Below are 25903 nucleotides of genomic sequence, written 5' to 3'. Positions count from 1 at the left end.
GCCTTCCGAAACGTACCATACCAAAAAAAGAGATGCTGGGTTGTACAAGGAATTGACATCTCAGTTGATTCTACAGGCATTAACGTAACATGAGAACCGTGCGTGCCTGGTCTTCTCGCATAGGACACAGATAGATCATCCCGTCGTTAATTTACAATATTTAACGTGGAAGTCTAGGCTTGGAAGAATAAAGAAGATGAAATTGAATAATTTTGGCGATAGCATCACAGGTACCCCAAGCTAACGTTGTAATTTGATCGTGACGATCAGTAATAAGGGAATTTAAGAACGTGTTTAAGGAGTCGAAAATATAACATGTTTGGAACAAAAATGCCTTACCTTGCATTCTTGATACCGTATCAGCGTTTCGTACTTCGGCCATTTCAGCACGATTCCAGCGGGTTTTAGGTTGATTCGAAACTCCGATGAAGCAGTCGGATACATAAACTGATGTAAATTCTTCCACAAAGCTCTAATCGACCCTAAATTCCACTCGGACCAAGCATGATAGTGCTGCTACATATTTCAATCTTCATATCAGACACACTTTCACGGAAAGGAATTGAAAAATCGTCGAAATTGACTTATTTTCGCGAATGCTCTATTCCGATAATTATTCCAGATTGACGATTCTATCACACCACTTTCGATTCTTTCGTGAAAACACAATATAGTGAACCTTGTAATATTTTTTGGCCATCAATTGTTTTAGTACACTTTACAAGCACAACTACTATATTAATATTTACAATTTATTAATACCATTTAGATTTTTCAATATTACAATCAATTCATTACATAATTATTCCCTATCACCAACCCCGGTTTCATACATTCCATGCAGTCTATTGTAGCCCGAATTCCACATTTCACATGAAATTGAGAAATTTCAAGGCCTGAGCGGGAATCGAACCCATGTCTCCCTGATTACTAGTCGGGCATGCTAAGCCACTCCACCATCAAGGCTACCACGGTGGCAACGCAGCAGATTAACGAGGTGACTTAGCAGCGTGGAGATTCTCGCTCACGGCAAAAACCAATTTTTCGGATGAGTGTGTCGAAAGGTAAAATGCACGGTATGTGTTTGTGTCTGCAAGAATTCCAGATTTCATTTCGATCAAAGAACTTTTAAGAAGGAAACTGCAAATGGCTACAGTCTCTGTTTTGTCGATACTGACCCAAATCATAATGATCGAGCAAATTAATTTCGGGATTGCTTTCGTTTGCATTCCTTCGTCCGGTCCTAGCGCCAAATTCAGAATCAACCAATCAGAGACAATTAAGGCATGACTTTCTCGCACACATCTTCCCGCGCTTAGTGATGGCTGCATGTATTTACCCCTCGTTTTGATTGGCTCACTCGATCTGATGCGTCTGCTGTGATTGGCCAAGGAAATTACCTCGATCTTGGTTTCATAATAGGGACCTTAAGATCACAGACGGCGACGGCCGTGAAAACGTCATGTATAATAGTGCTAGTTTATGTTTCTAAAAGTGTTCGTGATTATTCCAGTTTGTTCAACCTCCTCAAACTATCCAAAACATCCAGGAACTGAAATGGGAGGAACAGTGTTGAAACTAAGAAAGAAAATCAAAGATTTGCCCTTGAGCGCTCGCGTCTTCCTTAGAACTTGAAATTTGGTCATTTCACGTCGCAGAGAGAGAATGGGAAAGAAATGTACAAATTTTAAAGCGCACGCGCAGAACCATTGCTTTACTCATTAATGTCTACAATCTCGACCCCAGAGCTCTTTTCTTGTCCGAGGGAGAGAAGAGCTCTGGGGAACCCTGAAACAAAGTGTCCTCTTATTGGTTTTCGTGAAGAACTATCAAAAGCGTCTCTAATTGGTGCATTCATGTTAGCACGAGGATTGAGCAGGCGCCGTAAGGTTCAAATAGCCAATTTTGGGCTAAAAAGAACCCTACAGCGCATGTTCTCCTACACAGAGTTTCCCAGAGCCTTGGGTCGATCCGATGCTCAGGTGACGAGAATGTAATGTCTATTGTTTGGTGGCCTGCCGTCCTAGATCTTAAGGTCCCTAATAAAACCGACTAGTTTATACCACATATTTTAATCTAATCGTTTGTGCTATAGCACGCCAAGTTTTTGAGACGCAGACGGAAACTGTTTTTTCTTTAACTTGTCTTCACACAACCACATTTATATTATTGCTATGTATCTTTTCTCGATTAGAAATGATTAGGTTAAGAATATGGGAGAAAGTACTGTCCTAGCATTCGAAGTCTGCACTTCCGGTAACCGTCCGAGTCTCTACGAAGTGCTACTAAAGCTCCCTGATGTGCATGTTAGAGCGATGTTCTCTTTCAAAGTACGTTGATATCAACCTCCTTCAATCATGGTTTTTCTCCATCCCGATCTCTCAAAGATACAAATTTTCGGCGCCATTGCTGAAATAATAAAAGGAAACCTCTTGACATCCACGTGAACCTTGTCGAAGCCTTCAACTTTTTCAAGAAGTGAATGTGAGTGCCCCATTCTGTTACAAGGTGGTTCGGCCAGAAGATGTGAGAAAGTCATAATCTCAATACTGTCATCAGCCACATCCTCTGCCTTAGAATACCTGGAAAGATGCACAGTGATTCACTTTATCTTTTTGAACTGTATCAGTTATTGTATAGAAAACGCAGGAAACGAGTACAAATATTCCACGATATTTGTACAGTAGACAACCGGTTTGACTATAGTTGAGGTGCTGATGTTTGCCCCGCGCTTGTCACGAACAAATCTGTCACACGTTCTCGACGGTTGTTTGCAATTCGCTTGCTAAACATATAGTGCGAAAAAGTTGGATAACAAAAATAATAGCTAATTAGATGTTTTGGTATGTAGTATTGCTGAGTATTTCTACTCGTTGTTTCTCTGCGATACGACACACCAAACCATCTCATAAGATTTTCGTATGGGTAAAAAGACTGATAGGTGGTTTTCAAATTACGTCATCGCCGCCATGTTGGTGGACGAAAACAAAAGATCTCTCATTAGCTCCTTTTCTTCCTCAATCAACCAGCAATTGTACATTTCAGCACTGTTATCTGTGTCTCTAGAGATTGGTTTCAAACCACCTATGGCCACCAACAAGGATTTATTCAGCTCGTTATTGAGGATTAAAGGAAATGATAATAGTAATAAGAATAATAATAAAATAATAATAATAATAATTATCATTGTACTTTCAACTTTATTTATGGTTTTCAATATAATTTCTTTTTCCTATCAAGTTGTGGAAGGGTGGATAACACCTTACCCTGGAAACACCATCACACAGTTATGTTTAATAAACAATATTTATTTCAACATTTGTGTTTTTCTTCAGTTGCCGTCTCAGCCATTCAACTGCCATTGTATTAGAAGAAGGTCACCATCCAACAATTCTAGGAGGTCACTCAACCATGAAAAAAGACTCGGCTTAACTTGGGCGAACACGAGATTTCCACATAAAATGATAATACTGTCGATGTTCAGAAAAAAATGTAAACTTACCTCCATTTAGGGTTGATTTCCCCAAACCTTGACACACCAGTCTGCGCAGCGGCAACAGAAATATGAACACTACAAGGCCCTGAGGAAAAAAAACACTACCATTAGTCCAAATAGCATTATTTTCTGTCTTGTAGCGAAGAGGGAGGGGGCTGGACAATCTGCGAGCCAGCGAGTCATGCAAGCCATGTCATGCAAGCCACCCATTTCAAACAGCACTGAAAAACAGTTATTAAGTCTTAACACCCATTTTAAAACGGTTAGCTTTCAAAAAACTGCGTGACTCACAAGTCATGTTGACTCACATGGCTGGCTCACCATGTTGGCTCACACGACTCCCGGCCATGGCTCACAGCCACGGCTTGAGTGATTTGCACAGCTCACACTCCTCACTCGGACGGAGTGGAGGAGAGGGGTTCAGGTTGGACAAAAGTCAAACAAAAAGTCAAATTACATGTATGCAGCACTTGAATGAATCATTCATATCTATTATAAGTTACATTAATTATTGGTTACAAGCAACCAAGCAACATGCCAAGAACTTCTCACAACTCCAGGGATCTTAGCAAGCAAATTCAGATCACAAACCTGTCTCATTATCCAAGAGTTTGTGAAGTCTTTGCAACGCAACTCCACCAGGATAGTTGTGATGTGATATGAGAAGCAATAAGACGGTCACCATACAGTTTCCCAAGAGACCTCCCATGGTAATAACTTTGGCAGCAGTGGACACAAGGGGCCTCCATTTGCCTTCATTCTTATATCTTAAAGGCAAAAAAACAATAATAATTATTGGACGTTTTTAGAGAAGACAGCTAGCTGAACACCCTTGAAGATGGAAATCATCTAATGATCTTTGAAAAATTATTGAGGAAAGATATTATTATTTTGGTGTCTTGACCACAGTAATGTACAAGACCTAGAACTTTTCTAAGTCCTTGTGAATAATTTATATATGCAAAGATTTTTGCACACCTACCTCCTGAAATGCACATTAATACCGGTAAAAGCATGATCAATTTTGATAAATAAATGCCAACAACTTTCCCATGAAATCTCAGAGACAACTACCTGTTCATTACTATACTTATTTAAAAAGGTCTTAGCAAGAAAGATGAGCATTCTTTGTCTTGGCCAGGATCCTTAAGGATCTTTGGAAGAATAAAATTGCTGGGGAGTATGTTAGTTGAGAGCTTGGAAGGTCTTTCAAAACACTTAAATGTTAAAAACTCCATAAAAAGGCCCACACTGATAAAGAAAATAATATTGTGAACCATGTTTCAGTCATGTAAAGTGACCTCAAGTTGGCATGACATCTACATCTTAAGATCTTTTTATTTCCCCGCTCGGAAGATCAAACTACCAAGGATCCCAGCTTTCAAGCTAAGAACAACTTTTTGCATGTAAACTGAAAATTTATGCCATGAAGATCATTCAACAAATGCTAAGATCTTTCTTCAGCAATGAAGACAGTCCCTCACTTGGAGCAATAAACTTACATAAAACTCATTCCACAGGCTGCTACAGCATTGAATACTGGAACAACATAAATGATGAAGCGAAGCTCCTTATGTGGAAGAAATGAATACAAAAACACAAAACCAATGGACGGAGCTGCTAGTGTCCAGGTTCTCCTGTCACGCCACAGACCAACGGGAACTAAGAGAAGAGCAAAGAGTAGACATCTGGGAAGAACAGAGTAAAAATACCAAAGGAATGGAGATGTCTGGATTTTGTGAAGGAATCTTTGCTCTGAAAAGTTTATCTTTTCCTTCATCATTCCTGGCTCAATATTGAATTAAAATAAACTTCAAAGGCATGAACATTATTGCTTTAAAGAACTGGTTTACCTAATTGGTAGAAATACTGCTGAGGGGAAGAGAGATGTTCAAGTATGCTTGCAGTACTTTAACGATGGTTCATGCGAGGAAATGAAGGGAGATTTTAAGAGGTCTTGAGCAGGGCGGGTACAAAACTGGACCCCCTCTCGAGAAAAGAAAAACAATAGTTAAGGGATACAAGCATGTACTTCATGAAATTGTTCTAATAAGTGCCAAGTACTATGATTCATGTAAGGTAAAAGTACATCCCATGCAAGCCATCTAGGGCTCATTATGGTGGAACTTATCCTGGTTTTGATAGCATGAAGCAACTGGAAGAATTATTTCTTCTCCCCCTCCAGATGGGATACTAGTCCATCGCAGCGTTACCCCAAGCAGTATATCGCAGGTACCCATTTATACACCTGGGTGAAGAGAGACAGTGTGGAGTAAAGTCTCTTGTCTAAGGAAACAACACAATGGGAGAGCTACGCCTTGAACCAGCAACCCTTGGAATTGAGAGACCGGCATGCTAACCACTATGAATCATGTGACTGATACACATGTAGGTAAATAAGTAACTGTGATCTGTTTGATTTAAAAAGATAAGTTGTGGTCAAAATAACTATGCATCGTTTCTGAAGAAATGCAACGTAAATATCCCCCTGAGAGGAAATGTGCGTACCAGTAAAAAGACTGAAGAAAATGAAAGGGAATCGAGTAACACTGTATACCTGCCAAGTGTCACGCCTAAGGCATGACTGTCACACCTGCGGCTCAGAAACTTTGATGACACGCCTACTCACGCCTATGTTCCAATTTCTCATGCCTGGTAGAAACGCTACAGTTATTACAGCATTGGGGGACACATTTTGAAAAATATATTAAGATGTTAAAGAAACTGAAACCAATGAGAGGAAATAAAAGTCCATATGAATGATCGACTTTCTCTGAATTCTCTCATTTTCATTAGGGAAAGTCACTGAAGACGACGTAGGTTGGGAATGAGAAGGTCAAAGTTGTCGGACTATTTCCCGTTCCGGTAGTGGTAACAAAGTTGGTTGTGGTTCCATGCAACCACAAGCTATGTATCATCTTATAAGTATTCAAGCATCGATCAATGTACTGGCTAGACTGATGTCTTCGGAACATCTTCGAAAGTCTTCAGATATCATCATAGCCATACAAAAAACCCTGGCACCCTCAGGAGAAAAATGTCACGCCTATAAATTTAAGGACGTTCGCGCGAAAATTTTTCAACATTGATTTTTTTCTGAAACTTTTACCACTGTAAGATGATGAGTTAGTTATGTCAGAAATGTAAAAAAAATGGGGGGTCACCGACTTCGTTTTGGAGAGAACATGCCCGGAAAACACCCAAAATGTGACAAAATCAGGCTTCGTTAGCGAATAAGGCCAGTGTCTGTAAACCCAAATATATTGCAATCAAATCTTTGAAGTGAAATCTTCCCTGCCAAATATTATTTAAGTGGACTTATTAAGTGAATTTAGTCAACTGGTGAGGTTCCTTAAAGATCCAGTTCACATTTAGCGACCACAGTTTCACGCGCCTTGCAGCTGTAAGATGGCAGGATTTGATGTCCCGTGAGCAGAAATCTTGAAATTTTTTTAACTTTCCACATTGATGTTTTGTTCATTTTTGGACAACGTGGAGAGAAATGTAAATAAAATCCGTTTCTGGAAAGAAAAATAGGGGTCACCGAACGTCCAAGACCGTTAAATCCAGGCAAAGCTATAGCAATGGCCTTTTGCCCTATCATTTCTCATTTTATTACTTAGTGTGCGCGCTCGTGTATGACATGGCGTGTGCATTTGCGTGCGCAGTAAGTATGCGCAGAAACAATTGGCACGAACGTCCTTAAAAAGGTTGGCAGGTATAACATTGGCATTGAACATGTTGATCATTTCTGAGTTCACTTCAACGTCTTTCTCACAGCAAGTTAAAGTGCAAATTGCTGTGGTTAGATGTTCTACTTTTCGTTTGACTGAAGTACAGTAATATACAATGTACATGAGAAATACTTGTGAATTACCAAATTCAGCTTGACAGTGGTTAATATTAACAGCTTTATTCAGCACTCGTCCTTTGAGATGCCTTTTACGAGAAAAGTTCACGTAAGTTAAGCCCTGTCTAGCAGGGCTGGTACATGTAATTTGGTGGGAGACCAACAAGGTATACAACATGTGATTGCCTTTCGTACATGGCACATGAATTGTGATGCCGGATTGTTAATTGGAATACTTATATTTAATTAATGGCCAGAATCCTGACCATTCATCACTTAAGTTTAGCCTAAAGCTGTGATAAAATTTAAAACGGATAAGAGAAGATTAAAGAGAAGAAGATAATATAAAAGATAAAATTAACCAGAAGACTAAGAAACAGAGTAGTTTAATTACAGGTTAAGTTGCCTCCAATTACGAACATGGTTGCAAGCTTCTGTTCTAATTGCTTACACAAGATAGAACCGCGCATCTTAATTTCTCCATTTGCGGATAACCACAATTTCTTGCGCCTTTGTTCTTACTACAACTGCAATTCCTTGCGTTTCGAAGAAAAATGACTGTGTCCTTCCCCAATAAGAGAGTTGCCTCGTTTCTTTGCTTCAGGCTCACTCACTGAGGCAGCAATTTAAAAAGTGAGACTATTGTTCCTGGACCGGAGACCTGGTTAAAAGGACACGCACAAAATCATGTAACAACGTCAACTCCTCACTTGAGAAAGTATCTGCAGTTGAATTGAAAGGTTTTGCTTTACGAAAATGTTTTAACCCTGACAATGAAACCTGGTTACGGTAGTTTTATCCTAAAAGGAAAATAAATCAAGTTCTTGGTATCACGTGAAGCTGAACAAAACATAAAATGTTTGTAAAATATTGTTACTTTTGGGATTTTTTTTTCTGGGCTATGTTGGGTCTGAGAATGAATAACAGCGAGGAACAGGATGTTGAGCAGACCACTTGGATCGATTTGGCTAAGAGAAGAGTGCACCAGATTTGATTGGTCTGTGGAAGGTCAGCCATTTTGAGCCCAGCCTGGACCAAAATACAGGATTTTCAAATAACTGAGGCTGAGGAAAAAGTGCAGTAATTTCATCAGCACCCCTACCATAAAGAGCAAGCACCATCTCTGTTGGACGTTATTCAGAATGAGTTGTCAAATATACTTGGAGAAAATCTTCTAAAATGGACTATGTACTCACCAATGCTGAAGCTAAAACTATAAAAAAGAGTTGAAAGAGCGATTTAAGATGGGTGATCAGCAGTCACAAGAGGGACTGCATAGAGGCGTCATTGGTTGACCACAGAAATGAGAGGAAAGAGTTCGCTACAGGAAAGGCAGCAGGAAGGTAGAAAGACCTCAGAAGTTAAAGACAGGGGTAATGGGTAGTTCATAAGGGTGAAGGGGTGTCATGTGAGTTGATGAGACGAATGACAGGGAAAACATATAGAGGTGTCAGAGTTCATAGACAAAAGTCACATGTGGATGTAAGAAAAGTGTTAAGGGGGTTGGTAACAGGAATGTCAAGAAAGTATAAGGTTAGGGCACCCGAAAAGGATGGACATGTGGTGGTTTGGAAGACACTGAAAATAATTGAAGACAATTATTTTTTTACAGGAATGACAGGGGAAAGGTATAGACACTTCTGAGGTTCAAAGGGGAGATTTGCTGTGGATGTGGGAACAGGGAGCATCAGGGGAAGGGATAGAGGTACCAGGGGGACAGAGATATGGGTGTGACAGGGATGGCTACAATGGAGACCAAGACTATTTACTCTTCCACCTTTCAAAGGATACACCCCAATGTGAACTCTTATTCTGTATCGTATTGTACCATAGCACTTCTCCTTCAGGCCACAGATATCTCCTCCAGAAAACTGAATCAACAGAAACAGTCAACGCTGATGAATGCAAAAGACAGCATGTCAGTCATTAAGCAACCAAATGTTATGAGGCATAATTTTTATTTGAAAACCTCTGAAGAGTGATACCTCTGTAAAAAACTGGCGAATGCCAAACAAATGTAACCTTTAAACCCTGAAGAGGCCCCCATTGAAGAGTTAAATTGCCTGGTGTTAGAGTGAGTTTCAATCGCGTGTCGTAAAACCAAAACCACAGTAATTACTTTTGCCAAGCAAAAAGAACAGAGACAATCCAGTAAATCAATCAAAACTCAAAGTAATTACAGGTAGCCGACACAAGGCATGGGAAAATGTGCATGTGCAAGCCACAATTGACTTTGGTTTTGCTTCTGATTGGTTGAAAAACTGGCGCAAGAACTTTGAACCAATCACTGAGGGAAGTAATGCAAAACCAAAGCAATTTGCTAATTACTTTCGACACTCAATTGAAAACCGCTCTAGAGAGAGAAAAATCTACAAATTAGTGTCTCTCTTGGGAGAGAAAAGGGTTACCCGGTAATGGGGTACTGTACCTAAAAGTTGATTTCTTCTATTACAATACATCATTTCAATTCGTGCTATGTGAAAGGTTTTGGGCAGTAATATCCTGCTTGTTATGCCTACATTATAGCCCTTACCCAACGCACTAAGTCCAGCTGATGCTGAGTGAATAATTCCTGTCAACAACGAAACACGCAGTGTAACAAGCTCCAGTACAAATATAAGTCCAAGTAAAATGCACAACTCTGATCGGAAAATGATGATGGCAAATGCTGATGTCCATATAAACTTTGAATGATGCTGGTCTAACCAGAATCCAAGAGCAAGAAGAACTGAAGAGAGAAAAGAAAAGAAAGCCAATGAGGCCAGTTCGATCTTTAAAGAAAGCAGGCCTCCAGTGCAAGTACTGAGTAGAGGGATGGATGCTTGTGTTCTTTGGGCAAACAAAATTGATGCAGGAATTGTTGGAACATAATGAGTACATATTCTCACAAAACATAGACCTTTGGTAACATCACATGGTTAAACATAAATTGACAACTACAGCCCCTGTGCATTGCTTGTACACACGGTCCCACAATAATAATATTATTATGTAAACACTACTCAATTTAACAAGGCTTGGAAGAACTGCTAATAAAAAAAATGCATGGTAAAACATTCAGCACGCTTGGTTTTTGTTTTCAGATGTCACAAAATTTCACCCAATAATTTGGTTCATCTCATTAAAAAATTTGTTTATACATGTAATGTGTAATGTAACTATGATTATTAATGCCAGCACTATGACTGGCATAATTTTGAGCCTTTTACAATGGACAGTTTGCCACAGAAGAAAATAATAATGAAACCTTACATTACAGATGTGCTTTAAAATTAGCAACCTACCCAAGACAAGAGCAAATGTGTTTGGTAAGGGTCTTGAGATATAAAATAAAAAATGAAATTGTGTGATAGTAATCAGCACCACGAAGAATCCAACATCAAAGCCAAATCTGCGTGAGATGGAAGTCCTGAACTTAGAAAAAGCAAACAGGCCGATTGATCCAAGACAAAAGCGCACTGAAAACAACAAAAATGACAGTGATGCCTTTAAAACAAATCTATGTTCATTGTTCACAATCCAAATTTTAACCCATTGACTCCCAGGGGTTCCCCATTGACGAGTAAAATCGTCTGGTGTTAGACAGAGTAAAATACTCTGGGGTTGGACAGTGTAAAATACTATGATTTTACTGACCAACGAGAGTGGTCTCAGGGATGAATGGGTTAATCCTTTAAATTTGTTTCCTAAGGGGTTCCCTATTGACAAATAGAGTGAAAGGGTCAAAGAAGAGGTTTGAGCACCAATATGCCACTATGACGCAAGAATCGCAGTTACTGTACCACAAAGTACAGTTGTATGTGGCAGGCCAATAATGATAAGGCATTCTGAACTATCCAACGATATTTTTAAAGTAAAGACCCCATAAAATGACAAATATTATTTCTCTTGTTTGAAATATTTATGTTATTCTTTTCGACAACAAAGTGTGTTTGTCAGGTATGTCAGGTATTATGTGGGGACAGTGTCAGTTCGTAGGAAGTTTGGTGACAGAAAATCCTTGTTCGTAGCACCATTCTCCATTCAAAGGACAACAGAAGTAACTTGAGTCATTGGGAGCTCATATAAACAGCTCATGATGACATGTACTCTGATGTGTTAATTATTTTATATTTCATGACATTGAAGTTATTCAGCAATTAAGCTGCGATTACCTATCCAACATATTTCCTGTAGAGAAACAATGGGAAAGAATACTGTTGAAGGTATCTGTTTATAAACATTGCTTTTGTTATTTAAATTTGCCAACCAAAGGAACAAAAGCTCTGGTTGGCACATCAATGACAATGGGTGACTTCTACTTCAAATACTCCTTTTAATTCCCATAATCTGATATTCTATCGATACTCCCCAGAGAGGAGTCTGATAGCAACATCTTCTTGTTTATTAATTAACAATTATTCACCGAAGGCGAAGTGATTATCGGTGAATATTCACCGATAATCACTGAGCCTGAGCTGAATAATTGTTTTAGTATAAATAAACAGGTGATTATTTCAAAAAAGAAAAAAAAAACATTTTAACGCGAAATCATCTTCACTTTACAGTGGCAAAATTAAAACGACTACTACTGGCAGCCATTTTGTCTGTCGAGGTGATTATCGGCTGATAATCCGAGATAGCGAGGCAATGAGAGCGCGCGATTTTGTATATAATCACCCGTGTATTTATCTAAAAGGCAATACACTAACCAAGTGCATGCGCGCGCACATAAAAATAATTAATTGTACCTACAAACTGGGAGGACAGTTTGGATGCACCAGTAAGGTTGCAGAGCGTAACAACCGGATAGGCAACAGCTGACACAACAAGAGGCCCAAGGAATGTCCGTGGAACAACACCTGGAAACTCCAAATGATCATACTAAGCAATAGCAGAAAAAAAAAAGACAATTTGAGAAGGGAAGATATTTGGATCCCTCATAAGATTTGAGATTTGAACAATGTGTACCTTGCTAATGTCCTTTCCATGGTACAGCAGATCGTGCATTGCTTGGGTGTTAAAGCTCTCTTCCACTTTGGTGAAAGGGCAAATAAATAAATGAACAGTGAATACAGCCAACAGTGGCGCATCGAAGACATCCACCATCTTGAAATTTCTAAGAAAAGCCTGGGACGAGGTTAATCAGTTGGGCTTGGAGGGGACGGGTGGGGGATGACTTCACTCTGGAACCCAGCCTCCATGTCCACAAATTTCCTTGAGCCAACCCTTTACCTTTAGGAACAGGTGTTTCCTGCGAAATGTCTCATATTTCCCTTGCCGTAGACTTGCCACAAGTCGACCTTACGAGAATCCCAGGAGAAAATCTTTTGGCGAGCGAAGCGTGATTTTTCGGACGCGAAGCGGATGAGCGAGCGACGAAGGACATTTTGAAAGTCTACCCTTGCCGCTGCGATAGCTCTGTTTTGATTGGCTTTTACAACAGTGGGCTTGCTAAATCTCCCGAGGGAGGCGTTCTATAAATAAATCTACTCCGGAAAGGGACAAAGGGAGGAGCATGGGTGATAGAGGATCCCCTTGATGATCAGTTCCTGCTACCAGTTTTCAGCTGAAATTACTTAATTATCTTCTGGTAAGTTGACGTACCAATATGGATAAAACAATGAACAAATTCTGAGATTAATAGCATTTGTGTATAAAGTGGAGCTGAACTGAACTGGTATTGAATAGAAGAGTTATGATGCGTTGTTTAGGGACAGATATATCTCTCCCGTCTGTGGACTTGTCGGGGACAAGGTCTGGCACCTGAAATCCTGGGCTGTGCGACATAGAAAGATCTTATTAATGCTGCCTTTTTTATATTCGGGTATTTGTTTTGCGCATGCAAAAAAATCTTATGGAAAAAGCAGGTTCTGAGGAAATTTGGGATGTCTTTTCAATTCGTCGCTAACACTTTTTCCAAATCCTAATAAAAGTTAAGTCAGAACTTCTTGTTTTACACTCGTGTATCCATCTGTTATTTCCATTCATACAATAACATTTAAATCTAATCTAAATCAGAGTGGAAACCTCGCTGCTTCGAGCTTGCAATTTCGTTGGAGTGCAGACATGAAATCACCTAACCAATCGGAAGGTTGCTCAAAGTCAGTTTCATTTTTTCGAAAATCCTGTGCGCCACTTGTGAGATGACGTTTCGAACTGCACCCTGGGTAATGAACCCGCAATACACCAATACACACCAGAAATATTCATTGCAGTGTGACATTTATTGATCTCATGTTATGTTTCAGCCAGAATAGTACAGGACCACAACAAAGTGATGTTAAACAGAGAAATGTTTGAAATACAAAAGAGTCTGATAACTCTTCTATAAGAAAAGATCGAGAACGAGACATTTTTCAAATCACTTTCTGTTACAACTGCAATTTTTTTTCCTGAAGTTGTTTTTTGACGATATTATAAAAAGAAACTGGGAAACGGTGGAAAATCAACAGCGGAAGTAAAGTTACGTTTTAGGGTTGATGAAAAACAAAGACATTTTTTGTGCTTAAAGAAAAAGGCGTATAAGTAAGGTAACGTTGAAAGTAACAGAAAATTCAGATCTGTGTCGTCACAAAATGCCACGGAAAAAAGTAGTCTGAAAATAAAGAAAATAATACAATTAGGTTGCTGTCTTGAGAAGGGTTTTTTAAATAGGCGGTCATTCCCAGAAAACATGCCTTTCGCTGTGCTTCTCTAAACGTGCGGCCGCCGTGCGACCGCCGCGCGGTGCCCGCGCCTACCAGCGCGGTGTGTTAAAGATGGCGGTGTAGTACGTATCTGCGAGTATTAGGCCAACGAATTGTGTACCTACCTCAATGGTCGGCATCAAACTTACTAACGTTGTGGAAAGCCAGGAACAACTTAAAGAAAACCTAACCTGGGCTGTTTTCCTTTTCTGATATTTGACAATTGTTTCACTCGCGCTTTTTGGATATGAGATGATAGATTGCAACTCGGCTATAATCACCTCATATCCAATAAGCGCGAGTGGAATAATTGTTTTATTAAAAAATGCCCACAAATTATGGATAAATCTTCCCTACTTTATTTTGTAAAACAAAAAACTGATGTGTATAGTTACTGATATTTGTAGGGCATGGTTTAATAGTTCATATACCTTGATGGCTAAGCCAATCAAAGCTCGAGAAATGCATGATCCAATGATCTAGTTTTTAATAATGATTATTATACCATAATGTTGATGATCCGGCCATAGTAAAATTCCTAATTTTGTGAAGCAGATACGATAGTTCAAGCTTCCGCTGAATTTCTCTCTGCACTTAGGATGAGATGGCCAAGCACTTTTCATTCTTATTAGTATGTTTTTATAGGAAAAAGGCAACAATGTCTCCATAAAAACGAAAACCCTCATTGCCTTGATACTTTAATAAACTTAATCCTCCTTTCCTTCTTTTTTTTGGCAAAAATAAGGAAGTGAAATGGCCAAATCAAAAGTTTTGTAGGGAACAAAAAGAAATGACAATTGATATTCAGTCAATATCTTTTTAAACACAAGTGCTGTTTCTGGGTTATTATTCAGTTAACATTTCAAGGGGAAAAGATGGGCTGTTGCTCAGTGATTACGAAATGCCACATATTGTTTTCACATTCCTTTCTCGTCGGCATCCAGTTTTGCATACGCTTTTTATTACGTTGTCAAGAAATAGTAAAGTGAAAAGAGCAAGTCCCTGACCTGTAATAAAATACTGGGGGAAATCAAAACTCATCAGTAAAAGCTGGATACCTGTAATGAAGACATCGAAACGTTGTGTTAAACTTATTTGGCTACCTGGCCCTGAAAAATGACAAACATTAAATCTGAAAACACGACCAATAGAAAAAAGTTCGCCCAAGTAATCATTTCAACCCCTAAGCTATTAGGAGTGATTTAAGTCAGTAATATTCTTATATGAGATGTTTCTGCCGTGAAATAATCATTACTTTAGCCAATCACAATAGAGGCGTACAATCAACTCAACCAAAGAGTAAATTCGATAAGAGTGTTGATCTATCACTTTGCGGTCTTGCCCTAGCACAGTCACAAATGGATTTATATTTAGATACACTTTGCGCGCGAGAAAATTCAAAAGGCCGCCAATTTTAACCAATCAGAAGAAGCCATGTCACGCGTGACTGCTTCTGCCATGTTTTTTTCGGGGACATGACGACCGATTTTCGCGGGAACGGGTATTCTAAAAATAGACTCATTTGCGACCGTGCTGGGGAGATTACCTATGCCATAACAACACCCTTATCTAATTCACTCTTGCTCAAACGTAAAGAAAACAAATACATACAGGCAGCGCTCATTCTCGTCACCAGAGCCTCGGATTGACCCAAGGCTCTGGGAAACTCCGTAGGGTTCTCATAGCCAAAAATTGGCTATTTGAATCTTACCGCGCCTGCTCACTCCTCGTGCTGACATGAATGCACCAATTAGAGACGACTTTGATTGTTCTTCACGAAAACCAATGAGAAAACACTTTGCTTCAGGGTTCCCCAGAGCTCTTCTCTTCCTCAGTCAAGAGAAGAGCTCTGGGGTCGAGATTGGGCAGCGCTATGCGCGGGAGAACTGATGCCTGCAATTAGTTCGCTTGTCTTTCATTGACCGCATTAGAATGTGGCCGCCGGAGATCTTTTTTTCAGCCAATCACTTTGTGCCGTACCTCAAACCAAAGCAAAGTTTTGTCACGTGATTTTTGCTATAAATCAAGATTCCGTGATAGAATGGAAAGCTTGTGTATCTCAATAAGTTTTAAATCTCGTTTAGGTTCTAAACAATCGAGAAAAAATATTTGAAATTCAATTAAAAACCGTGTTAAGGCAAACGATTGACGACGAATAAATTCATATTTTTATTATATTTACCGCTGACTTTCCACTACCGTAGGGAGGGGGAGGTGGGGGTGGTGGTGGTGGAGGTGCTCCTGCGGTAGGTACTGGAGGGAGTGGACCGAGATCATTATCCGGATTGAGGTCCTCATATACTGGCATTTCCGAATATTGAGGCGCTACGTACATTTGTTCCCCCTCGCCCCCTACTCGATATTTCCTTCGTCGTCGAATTCGTCTACAAAGGAGAGAAAGAAAATGTTCAGTAAGAGAAAGAAAAACGTTTGACAAGAATAAATTCAACCAAAGCGCGCTTTAAAAGACTTCGGACTCCTTCTTAGTCATCGATTTAATTAGTTGGTCTATGGAGCATCAGATTCTCGCGGCGACCGGACCATTACCCAAGGTCTTAAAATACCCAAGGAGAAATAGCTGTCTGCCAATGATATCCTCGAACGGACACACTTGGTATGTCCTCTGGGAGAAGAACGGTTTATCTAAGTCCCCGCGGGAAAACATTTAAGAACCCCACCTACTAATCCAGAAGGGAAGGAGACTTAAAGGCCTGGCCAAACGCTTGCAACATTTCAACGCAACATCTTGCAACATTGTTGCATGATGTTGCGACATGTGTTGAACGGACTGGCCAAACGCACGCAACATATCGCAACAGGGTGGCCAAACGTACGCAACATGTTGTGCCCAACAATGTTGCAAGATGTTGCGTTGAAATGTTGCGAGCGTTTGGCAAAGCCCTTAGCATCTAGTGTCGTGATGTATTAACCCATTGCGTTCTGGGCACGTCTATGACTTCTGAATATATTTACTTGAGATTGTGCACTGCACGGCTGCTCACAAGAACGATTGGTCTTTCCAAGTTCATTTTTGATTTCTGCTAGAAAACGGGCCATTTAAGGGCAACAGCGACATCATCATCACAACCATCGTCATTGTTGTTGTACTCATGATCATAATCATAAACCAATTAATGTTGCAAGGATGGTGGAGAGTTTAAGCAACGACAGTAGCCTTTGGCAGCGCCAAAGAAATGGTCACTTCAAAATTTAGCAAATTCCTTTATTTTGTACGGCAATGCGTCCATCACGTGTGGCGTGATTATTTTTCCTCTTTACAACGAAAATAGTTTTGTATCATGTTGTTGCCATAGCAGTCTTCATCGAAATTTCTTTACACTCCCGCCGAGTCAATTTGAGAAAGAACGCCATACATTGCTTTGTGTTGTAAAGTTCTTTACAAATTAAATATTATTCATGAATTATCTTTGAAAAATGTGTTGTTACCCTCAATCTTCTTTTTGGATTTCAATAACACTTGTTAAGATCTACATTTCCTGCATAATCATAAACCGGGGCAAAAATATCTTGGAATTAGTAGGCACCGTCCTTAAGCGCATTGTTTTTGGGGGGTTTCTCGTAGCCGTTATCATCGGCCTTGTGTCAGGTCCCTATTGAGGATTCTTGCAACAAGTCGTGACCCTGTGTCACTCACCTGCATATACAGAAACAGCAGCATGAGATCATGGATAATACGAACAAAACAACCGCGCCCGCGATCAGGAATTCCTTGAAAGGGCGTAAGAGGTGGAAAACGTAATTGATCTTGCGTCGACTTTTTTCGATAATATCAGCCTTTGGCTTCTTGGTCGCTGAGGGCTTCGTTGTTGTCTTGTGTTTGTGAGTTGCAAGTTTCTCTTTTGTTTCACGTTTCTGTGTTGCTGTAGCCTTTGCAAGCTTCTCTTTTGTTGTAGGCTTCTGTGTTGCGGCAACCTTTGCTATTTTTGCAGGCTGTACGGGTTTTAGTGTTGCTGTATCATTTTCTTTTGTCGCTGGCTTTCGCCTTACTGTAGTTACGGTAGGCTTAGCCTTCTTTGTTGGTGTAGGCTTCATTTCTGATGTAGGCTCCTCGGTGACTGTATGGTTCCGACGCTTTGTAGGTGTTTGTGCAGTTGTAGCTTTCTCTGCAGCTTCTGGGGTAGGATCCTGTGTCCTTGTATCATTATCTGTTGATGTATGCTGCTTTAAGGCTGGAGAAGTCTCCTCTTTTGACGAGTTGTCTACATTGGTGAAATTCAGTATAGTGATTCATTCACAACGAAAAGCACAGAAAATGACCAACCCGTTGATACTTAAGCTACGTTTTGTCAGTCGCCATAAAATGTAATCCATCTTTATATATTGATGTTCTACGGACCCTTGGACAAAACTTCAAAGAAAAGTATGTAAAATAACTTTCGCTATTACAGATTGTTACGGACAATTCGGCTAGAACGGAATCGTGAACAGTCGCGGCCCGAACTAACATTGCAATTGTATGTATCACCAATACGAAGCATAAATGACAAATTTATGTTGCCCTGAAATCGATTCAACTATTTGCCATTTTGCGGTATTTTATGCACTTTTTCTAAAGATTTTCTTTATTAAGGAAATTACTTATGCCTTTTAAGAAGCCTTCATTACATTTTAAGTGGACCCTTGTTTTAATGCCGCTGGACAATTAATCGCCAAACATATCAAACTGAGAGATCAAACATAGATTTTGACAATAAAAGCACTAAAACTCTGAAGTAAAGTGAATTGATAATCACTTGAAGCATTACCTTCTGTGGCGTAACTGTCATGGATTCGTTCTTGCTTGTGTCTTGGAAGAGCGGACGTCAGTGAAATATTTACCAGGAGCAGCAAGGCTCCAGCAACGAAAAAGAATATCCAACCTTTCATGTTATGCTTAAAGAAATTTCACGCCTCATTCCAAATCCAAATCTTTTAATTGATCATATTATACGTCACTATCCAATGGTAAGTGCGCGCGCAATTATCAAGTCGTGATCCTTGGTGCGCATGCTCAAGCTTTAACAGAAGAACGAGGTCGAAGAACGAGTCGAAGAACGACGAACGACTCCAATCTCGTAACCAGAGCTCTTCTCTTTTGCACATGACTGAGTTAGAGCAGAGGAGCCTTGGGCTGCCGATCGTGGGAGATCGCAAAAGCATTCTAAACTACCGTCAGTAAGCAAACCACGAAAGCTATACGAAAACGCACAACTAACCCGACATCCCACAAAGTGGGAATTTAGGGTTGCTCTGTGTGTTTCAGTCCCTGCCCTATGGACCGTTGAAGGCGAACGCAATCTTTGAACCTGAGATCAAGACTTAAAAATGTGATAGCCACAGATTGGTATAATTCTTTAATCATTTGTATGCATGCCAAATCACAAGCAAACGTCCGAAAGAAAATATTTTATTGTAATGGAAAATCTAATTAGAAAAATTGGTAAGTAATACAGTATTGTTTTCGCTTGACAGTACGCCAAAGTTCCTTGACGAGCAAAAATCAAAGTAAAGGGGTTACGTTAGAGGCGTAAAATATTTCCGAGTTCACTTCAACTTTTTTTTTGGCCATTTACTGCAGTGAAAAATAAATTTCGAAGTATTATGAAAACGTTGAAACAAGAAGCTTGGCTCTCTTTCCCTAGAAAGAGACACTGCTCCTGTTAGAGCTTCATGTAAATTGTAAAGTTTCTTAAGTTCATAACCACGGAACCTCCTTCGATATTACGCGAAAAAACTTTGCAAGAGGTTTATGCAATTTCCTCTCACTTTGAAGGCTGACGTCTCAAAATGGACCAAACAAAATGGCCGCCGCGATATTGAACAATAGATACTCCATCCAGTCTTTTTTTAGATTCAGTGGACAGTGAATACTGTTGGGACTTTTACACGAAAAGGGATATAGGTGATGTTAGAAGGGCCGTAGCCAGAAAAAAATATGACTGAGGCAATGTCCGTGGTTAAATTATCTTCGGAAGTATTTTAAGTGTTTATGATGAGTACATATTAAAGAGAACACTGGAATCGCGCTTTATTTTAAAATTTCACGAAAAAATGACAGAGGCAAGTGCCTCTGTTTGCCTCATATTGGCTACGGCCCTGGACCCCGTTTCTCGAAAGTCCCGAAAGCGTTCCGGGGTCGAAAAGCCATTTGTAAAACTGCCAACCGCTTGTTTTGAAAAGCCGATCTTTGAATATGTTTTCAAGCTAACTAAAAGAAACATGTCCGTACGATTTGACGACTTAAATCCTCTCCGTTCTTGAGATACGAAGGGAATTGTGACACCCGTAAAGTTTCGGGACTTTCGAGAAACGGGCCCCTGGTGCCCGTTTCTCGAAAGTCCCGAAAATTTTTCGGGCCCGACAAGGCATTTGTGAACCTGCCAACCGCTTGTTTTCGAAAGCCGATCTTTTAACATGTTTTCAAGGTAGCAAAAAGCAAACTGACCGTAAAATTTGACGACTTAATTCCTCTCCGTTTTTGAGATACAGAGGGAACTGTGACACCCGAAAACGGTCCGTAAAGTTTCGGGACTTTCGAGAAACGGGCCTCTGGTTAGGTTCGATGAGGCTGATTTATGACAAATCGCTCAAACAAGAGAGCTCTGGATTAAGACTTTTGAGAACTTTACTGCCTTTGCGTTTGAAGAAATGGCACTCAAATTTTCCCACCGTATTTACGTTTGCATGTTCTTTCTGCAGACAGGTCTAAGTTCGCGATTTACTAATGGAGTTATATTATAAACAAACCGTAGTGCTCTGTCTGGTGGGCATTTAAATCTTATTCGTTCTTAGGCCGGTTCACCGGTACTCAATTTGTTGTCTACATCTAAAAATTTATGCCAACCGAATCTTTGCCAGCTATTCTTATCTAAAATGATAAAAGGTTGTAATTTGCTATCGTAAGAGCCGATAAATAATGAACTGTACTTAAAATAACTTGCCGTTTATACCTTTTGATTCACCAAATATTGGTTATTTTATGTGCCAACGTCCTTCAGATGCAAACTTCTTTCGCCATCTCAGCAAAAGAGCAACCGATATCAAGTTACACAAGTCGTTTAAATTTTGCGTAAAAAGCACTTTGGTTATAGGTTGAAGAATCAGGGTTGCTTAGTGTTTAAAAACTGGGTCCGTAATTATTTCTTTGCAATTTTTATGGCCAAACCAGAGTTTTATAATCACCAGCATACAATTTCCTTTTATTTAATCACGGAGTTTTCACAAACCGAGTGATTCCCATGGGAATTCAGACTCGTTCGGAGATCCGTTTTGGCCAATCATAATCTGTGCCTTTAAAAATAGTTCAACTATTACCCGAGCGCAATTGAGTGCACCTTTCGGAAGAAGGAGCCCCGTCTGTGAAAATTCCGTGACATGGGGAGTTTAAAACTTGTATAGGAAACCGGATATTCCAGTGGGAAAACAAGAGATAAAGTTAACCTCAACGGACAAACTTCCGAACGGGCCATTTCCGAGTTGCTGTTTGTCTCGGTTTCGAAGTGAGTCTGGGTGCTCAACTATTGAAAGGGAAATGAGTTTGATTTGCATAAGAATACGCAAAATGGTTGGCGAATGGTTGTGCATTAGGACTCGCTGTGAAACTGAGGCATGCAGCAATTCGGAAATCGGCTATCAATCCATTCTTCCCAAGGTTTTACTGTGACTCCCGAGATTTCTGCAGCATTTGGTCGCGTTAACGACTACAACCGCAAGAATCGCCGTTGATATTTACAGATCCACTTGTCTTCCCACCGGCTGTCCTGCATCATAATAAATGGTTAAGCTAATCCCTTTTTGTTTCCTTGAAAGTGAAGCGTTCAGTACCATTTCTCAAAAAAGTTCTCATCAAATTCCATTTCAAAATGGTTTGTGCTGCGGGACCAAATCTGGGAGTAGTACACCAAGTAACGACTTCTCCGAGAAAACAGTGTCTTTCGAGGTATATTCAATCATCAAAACAACGGTTAGGGTAACTGGGGTTGCACTCTGCATAACACCTGCTTCTCTTTTCTAACTTATCCAGCAATCCTTTGGTCTCTTCTTGTAGAATTCTAGTTTCATTGACAAGATTTTCAAATCTGATAATCTCTCTTTCGATAACTGCAAGAAAAAGAAAGAAGACACCCGTTTGATTCCATAAACTGGGGGTGGTAGGATTATTTTGCAGCTCTTGAACACAGGCCGCCATCTTGGTCGTGACAAGAAGAACTTGGGTTTTAGCACTCTGCCACATTTGCCACACTTTATGACAAAAACGTTTTTTTTGGAATGCCACTTGTGGTAATTTTTATTCGTCGCAAACTTCTGTCGTATAAAATTTGTGAATATTTTTAATCCACGCAAGCAAATAAGTGTCTACAAAAATTGCTCATGTGCAGAGGGTTAAGCCCAATACCATGCAAGTTTGAGGAGTCATATAGCGAAGTTGCATAGACGCGCTGAATTTCGCCTGCTGTTATTCTTTATTACGTGTTAAGCAGAATTTCCTTGGGAATTTAAAAAAAAAAGAGGAACCAAAAACTACAAAACGAAATTTGCTCCTTCTTCGTCAAATTCAAGGTGGAACAAACTTCAAGAACTTACAAGGGAAACAAAGGATAATTAAAAAGAGTAAGGGCATTTCAAATTTAATAACTGCGCGAAGGTCGACGAGTGCAAATAAGCTATCACGCTGTTCCTCGCCAGATAGAGCGATTTTCAATTGAGTGTCGTAAAAACCAAAACCAGAGTAATTACTTTGCCCAATCAAAAAGGACGGAGACAATCCAGCAAACCAATCAAAACTCGAAGTAATTACACGTAGCCGACACAAAGCGCGGGAAAATGTGCACAGGCGAGCCACGATTGGTTTTGGTTTCACTTCTGATTGGTTGAAAAAATGGCGTGAGAACTTTGAACCAATCACTGAGTGAAGTAATTATAAACCAAAGTAATTATCTAATTACTTTCGACACTCAATTGAAAACCGCTCTAAGATAATATCTGTTGTGTTATGGGGACTGGAGATGCCTCGATTTGCTCTTGAATCGCATAAGGAATGGGACTGGAACGAGTGAACAAGACATCTCATTCCAAAATGGCCGCAATCTTAGCATTCTTTTCTTTCCTTGCAAATAGGAAGACCTTAGACAGCAATGACCAGAACCAGGTTGCTGACCAGCGGTTTTCGTTAAAACAATGGTTTGCTGGGGGTGCTCAGTCTCGCGGGCTCAGAAAACCTGGTTTTCGGCCATTGCTATTTAAGGTTTTTGCTTGGTTTTCTAGCCCTTATTCACGATAGCCGCCATGTTGGTTTTCAAATTGTCATGCAAATCAGCCACGTGTTATGCTAGGGGGCACACACTGGAAAAAAGACAAATTGCGGAAAATCGGCTCGTCGAAATATTAAATAACATTACTAAAAGTACATTTCAGAATTTAGAATTAAGTACCTTTCATAATAATTTTATATCTTTGATTGGTGAGCAGCATTCAATGACCGTGAAACAAATCATCTGTGTGGCTAAGATGTTCGTTATAATCTCTCGAACTTTTGTTGTTTGCCCCCTCAGATAGTGTGTAGCTAATTTGCATAATAATAGCAAATCCAACATGGCGGCCACCGTGAATAAGGGTCTATTGGACCTGTTGACCTCGCTTTCAAACGTAATGTTCAAAAGAATATTTAAACAAGAACCAGGCCAAAAGGGCCAATTTGCAATCAACAAAAGAATACTAAAGTGGTGTCGGTTTGGCATAAGGTGTATGCTGCTTCACGGACGTCAAGTAAGGCTAAGAAAGAAAAGGCTAATTTGCACAGTTATTGAAAGCGACGCTTACGTGATTGTTGAAAATTATTATTGATACTTTTTTCGACAGGCCGATCTGCGCGCCAATATAAACAGAGATCTCAAAAGAAGCAAAAGCAATGCATGTTGGTGGATGTAACTCAAGACGGAACCACAACCCATCGTTCCGAAAGAAACAGTGATCTCCAGGATGGGAATCTTGATTGCGCCAGCATGTACTTTTTAGCCACCTGACCCATGCACCCACATTGTCTCGTTTGAAATGAGGTAGCGAACGAAGCCCTAAGGAACTGGGTGAAAAATGTGCATGCGTTTATGAGTTTTGAGACGAACATTGAACTTACTGATGATTTTTTTCTGGTTTCTTTCCAAATTGTTGATCAATTCGTCTGCTTTTCTCTTCAAGTCAGTTACGTTGGAGGCAGTTACTTGCACAGAGTCGGCTGTTGAGTTTATTTTAACATCCGCTTGCTTCAGCAATTCATACAACTCGTCCACTTCCTGGGAAAAGAATGAATGTAAATATTAGGGTCACCTCGCAGCTCTTACAAGGTCTCACCTGATTGGAGACCACCCTTGAGGTTTAACAAAAGAACAAATAACAGAAACAATGGACCCTAGGCCTAAAACAAAAGGGCCATTGTTTCTGTTACCCTAGGCCTAAAACAAAAGGGCCATTGTTTCTGTTATTTGTTCTTTTGTTAAACCTCAAGGGTGGTCTCCAATCAGGTGAGACCTTGTAGGAGCTGCGAGGCTACCGAAATATTATGGCAGCAAACTTTTTGACTTGTGATTCTAATTCCAGAAATTTACAGTGATTATCTCGTTATGAAGTGGATAAATTGTAAGAGGATGCACCCAGGTGTCTTTCAGGTAAGGCTGTGCGCTTCGCTACCTGCCCTTTATTATAAGAAAACAAAGCTGGAGTTTACCACCTTTTGATCCAACCCTCACTGCTATTCTGAACAAAATATGGACTTGTTAACATAACAATAGCTTGATTAATATTACAAAAGCAGGGAGCTTGAACATTAACAGGTTTATCTATATCCTCAGTGTCATTCGCAGGCCTGGTTACTGAGCTCAGCGAGACTGGAAAAAAAAAACGTTTCAACAATGCTTTTCAACGCAACATCTTGCAACATTGTTGGGCGCAACATGTTGCATACGTTTGGCCACTCTGTTGCGATATGTCGCAACATGTTGGATGATGTTGAATCAAATTTGAACACGGTCAAATTTTTCTTGCAACATTTTGCATGTTTCATGATGTTGTAATCGTTTGGCCAGGTTCACGCAACATTGTTGCACTAGGGCATGAGCGCTAGGTCCATTTGTTGCGCGCCAGGGGCCTGGGGTGCATAAACGTTGACAAGTTGCGTTGAAAATGTTGCGTGCGTTTGGCCAGCCCTTAAATTCAAGCGACATAAAACGATCACCATAAAAAAAGCATTAAAGATTTTAAGTGTCATCTGTGCTAACCTTTTGAGCGGTCTGTGACTGATTATGCGCGTCCAGTGCGTTTATCCTTGTAATATTCAGCTGCTCAATATTGTTTTCAAACTGCTCCTGTACCACGGGAACCGAGTTGGCCATGTCTGTGACGTTCTCTTGGGCGGCGTCCACAGCGTCCTCCAGAGCATCCAAGCCCGTAAGAAGCTGGAAAATTCAAATCTAAATGTTTCTTCAACGCTTTCAGGTATCGAAGCTAAGGTAAGTCTTTGTTTATTTGTCAGCATCGCAGATATAAAACGGACCAATTAGGACCTGGCGTGAGTTGGGTGTTGGAAAGCCCTACACGCGGGAAATTGTGAGCGAATAATCACAAAACCGTTTTTTTTTTTGCACTGGAAATCAATGGATCTATTGTTCTCTACCAAGGGCGGAAAGAGAAATATCACCGAACGAACAACTGTAACCAGTCAAAAGTTAAAGTGCACCTCATCTCAAATATTTTGTTTTGCAAAAGTTAAATGTCAAAAACATATTTTACCTTTGCTTCTCTAGATTTACTTTCAATGGGCCTAATGAGGTAAGAGAGAGTAACAAAAGCTGGCATTCATTTGTCCCATGGCCGAGCTAGTGAGAGGTATGGGTCTAT

General features: G+C 40.1%; 3 protein-coding genes across 5 annotated transcripts in view; all 3 read right to left on the bottom strand.

Moving 5' to 3' along the window:
• Positions 1 to 734: 734 nt before the first annotated feature.
• On the bottom strand, positions 735 to 12430 carry LOC138011422 (dol-P-Man:Man(7)GlcNAc(2)-PP-Dol alpha-1,6-mannosyltransferase-like). 3 transcript variants are annotated; one of them, XM_068858404.1, is made up of 9 exons: positions 12297 to 12430; positions 12077 to 12209; positions 10631 to 10804; positions 9880 to 10074; positions 9138 to 9241; positions 4999 to 5225; positions 4088 to 4263; positions 3503 to 3581; positions 735 to 2582 (listed from the first exon to the last, which is right to left on the bottom strand). In XM_068858404.1, the coding sequence occupies exons 1-9, from the start codon at positions 12333 to 12335 to the stop codon at positions 2342 to 2344; spliced, it is 1368 nt and encodes a 455-aa protein (XP_068714505.1). In that variant the 5' UTR covers positions 12336 to 12430; the 3' UTR covers positions 735 to 2341. The 3 variants fall into 3 exon arrangements, with proteins under 3 accessions (XP_068714505.1, XP_068714504.1, XP_068714506.1); XM_068858403.1 differs by having other exon boundaries at positions 12081 to 12187; positions 12297 to 12423; XM_068858405.1 differs by having other exon boundaries at positions 735 to 2409; positions 12081 to 12187; positions 12297 to 12423.
• A 2675-nt stretch (positions 12431 to 15105) lies between these two features.
• LOC138010036 (uncharacterized) lies at positions 15106 to 18901 on the bottom strand. The gene is made up of 4 exons (XM_068857001.1): positions 18781 to 18901; positions 17670 to 18234; positions 16197 to 16398; positions 15106 to 15123 (listed from the first exon to the last, which is right to left on the bottom strand). Exons 1-4 carry the CDS (start codon positions 18899 to 18901, stop codon positions 15106 to 15108), a joined length of 906 nt encoding a protein of 301 aa, XP_068713102.1.
• Positions 18902 to 20944: 2043 nt separating this feature from the next.
• Positions 20945 to 25903, bottom strand: part of LOC138011421 (laminin subunit beta-1-like) — a 38738-nt gene continuing 33779 nt past the window's right edge. Inside the window, exons 25-27 of the mRNA XM_068858402.1 lie at positions 25285 to 25461; positions 24147 to 24303; positions 20945 to 22114 (exon numbers count right to left, since the gene is read on the bottom strand). Coding sequence (XP_068714503.1) covers positions 21960 to 22114; positions 24147 to 24303; positions 25285 to 25461 — 489 coding nt within the window. The 3' untranslated portion in view covers positions 20945 to 21959. The remainder of the gene's footprint in view (positions 22115 to 24146; positions 24304 to 25284; positions 25462 to 25903) is intronic.

Source organism: Montipora foliosa, chromosome 7 (genome assembly GCF_036669935.1).
Source record: "Montipora foliosa isolate CH-2021 chromosome 7, ASM3666993v2, whole genome shotgun sequence".
Classification (NCBI taxonomy): Eukaryota; Metazoa; Cnidaria; class Anthozoa; order Scleractinia; family Acroporidae; genus Montipora; species Montipora foliosa.
Note: the sequence above shows the minus strand (reverse complement) of the source record. Positions and strands in the feature narration are given on the sequence as shown.

What these genes read in the sequence shown, in the direction of transcription:
- LOC138011422 (XM_068858403.1), bottom strand. Translation starts at nt 12,418, where the DNA reads ATGCGCCACTGTTGGCTGTATTCACTGTTCATTTATTTATTTGCCCTT. An exon ending in ATGGAAAGGACATTAGCAAG is followed by an intron (nt 12,188 to 12,296) that starts GTACACATTGTT and finishes TGGAGTTTCCAG; the next exon opens with GTGTTGTTCCACGGACATTC. An exon ending in CCAAACTGTCCTCCCAGTTT is followed by an intron (nt 10,805 to 12,080) that starts GTAGGTACAATT and finishes TGTTGTTTTCAG; the next exon opens with TGCGCTTTTGTCTTGGATCA.
- LOC138010036 (XM_068857001.1), bottom strand. Translation starts at nt 18,901, where the DNA reads ATGAAAGGTTGGATATTCTTTTTCGTTGCTGGAGCCTTGCTGCTCCTG. An exon ending in TGACAGTTACGCCACAGAAG is followed by an intron (nt 18,235 to 18,780) that starts GTAATGCTTCAA and finishes TCACCAATGTAG; the next exon opens with ACAACTCGTCAAAAGAGGAG. An exon ending in TGCTGTTTCTGTATATGCAG is followed by an intron (nt 16,399 to 17,669) that starts GTGAGTGACACA and finishes TCTCCTTTGTAG; the next exon opens with ACGAATTCGACGACGAAGGA.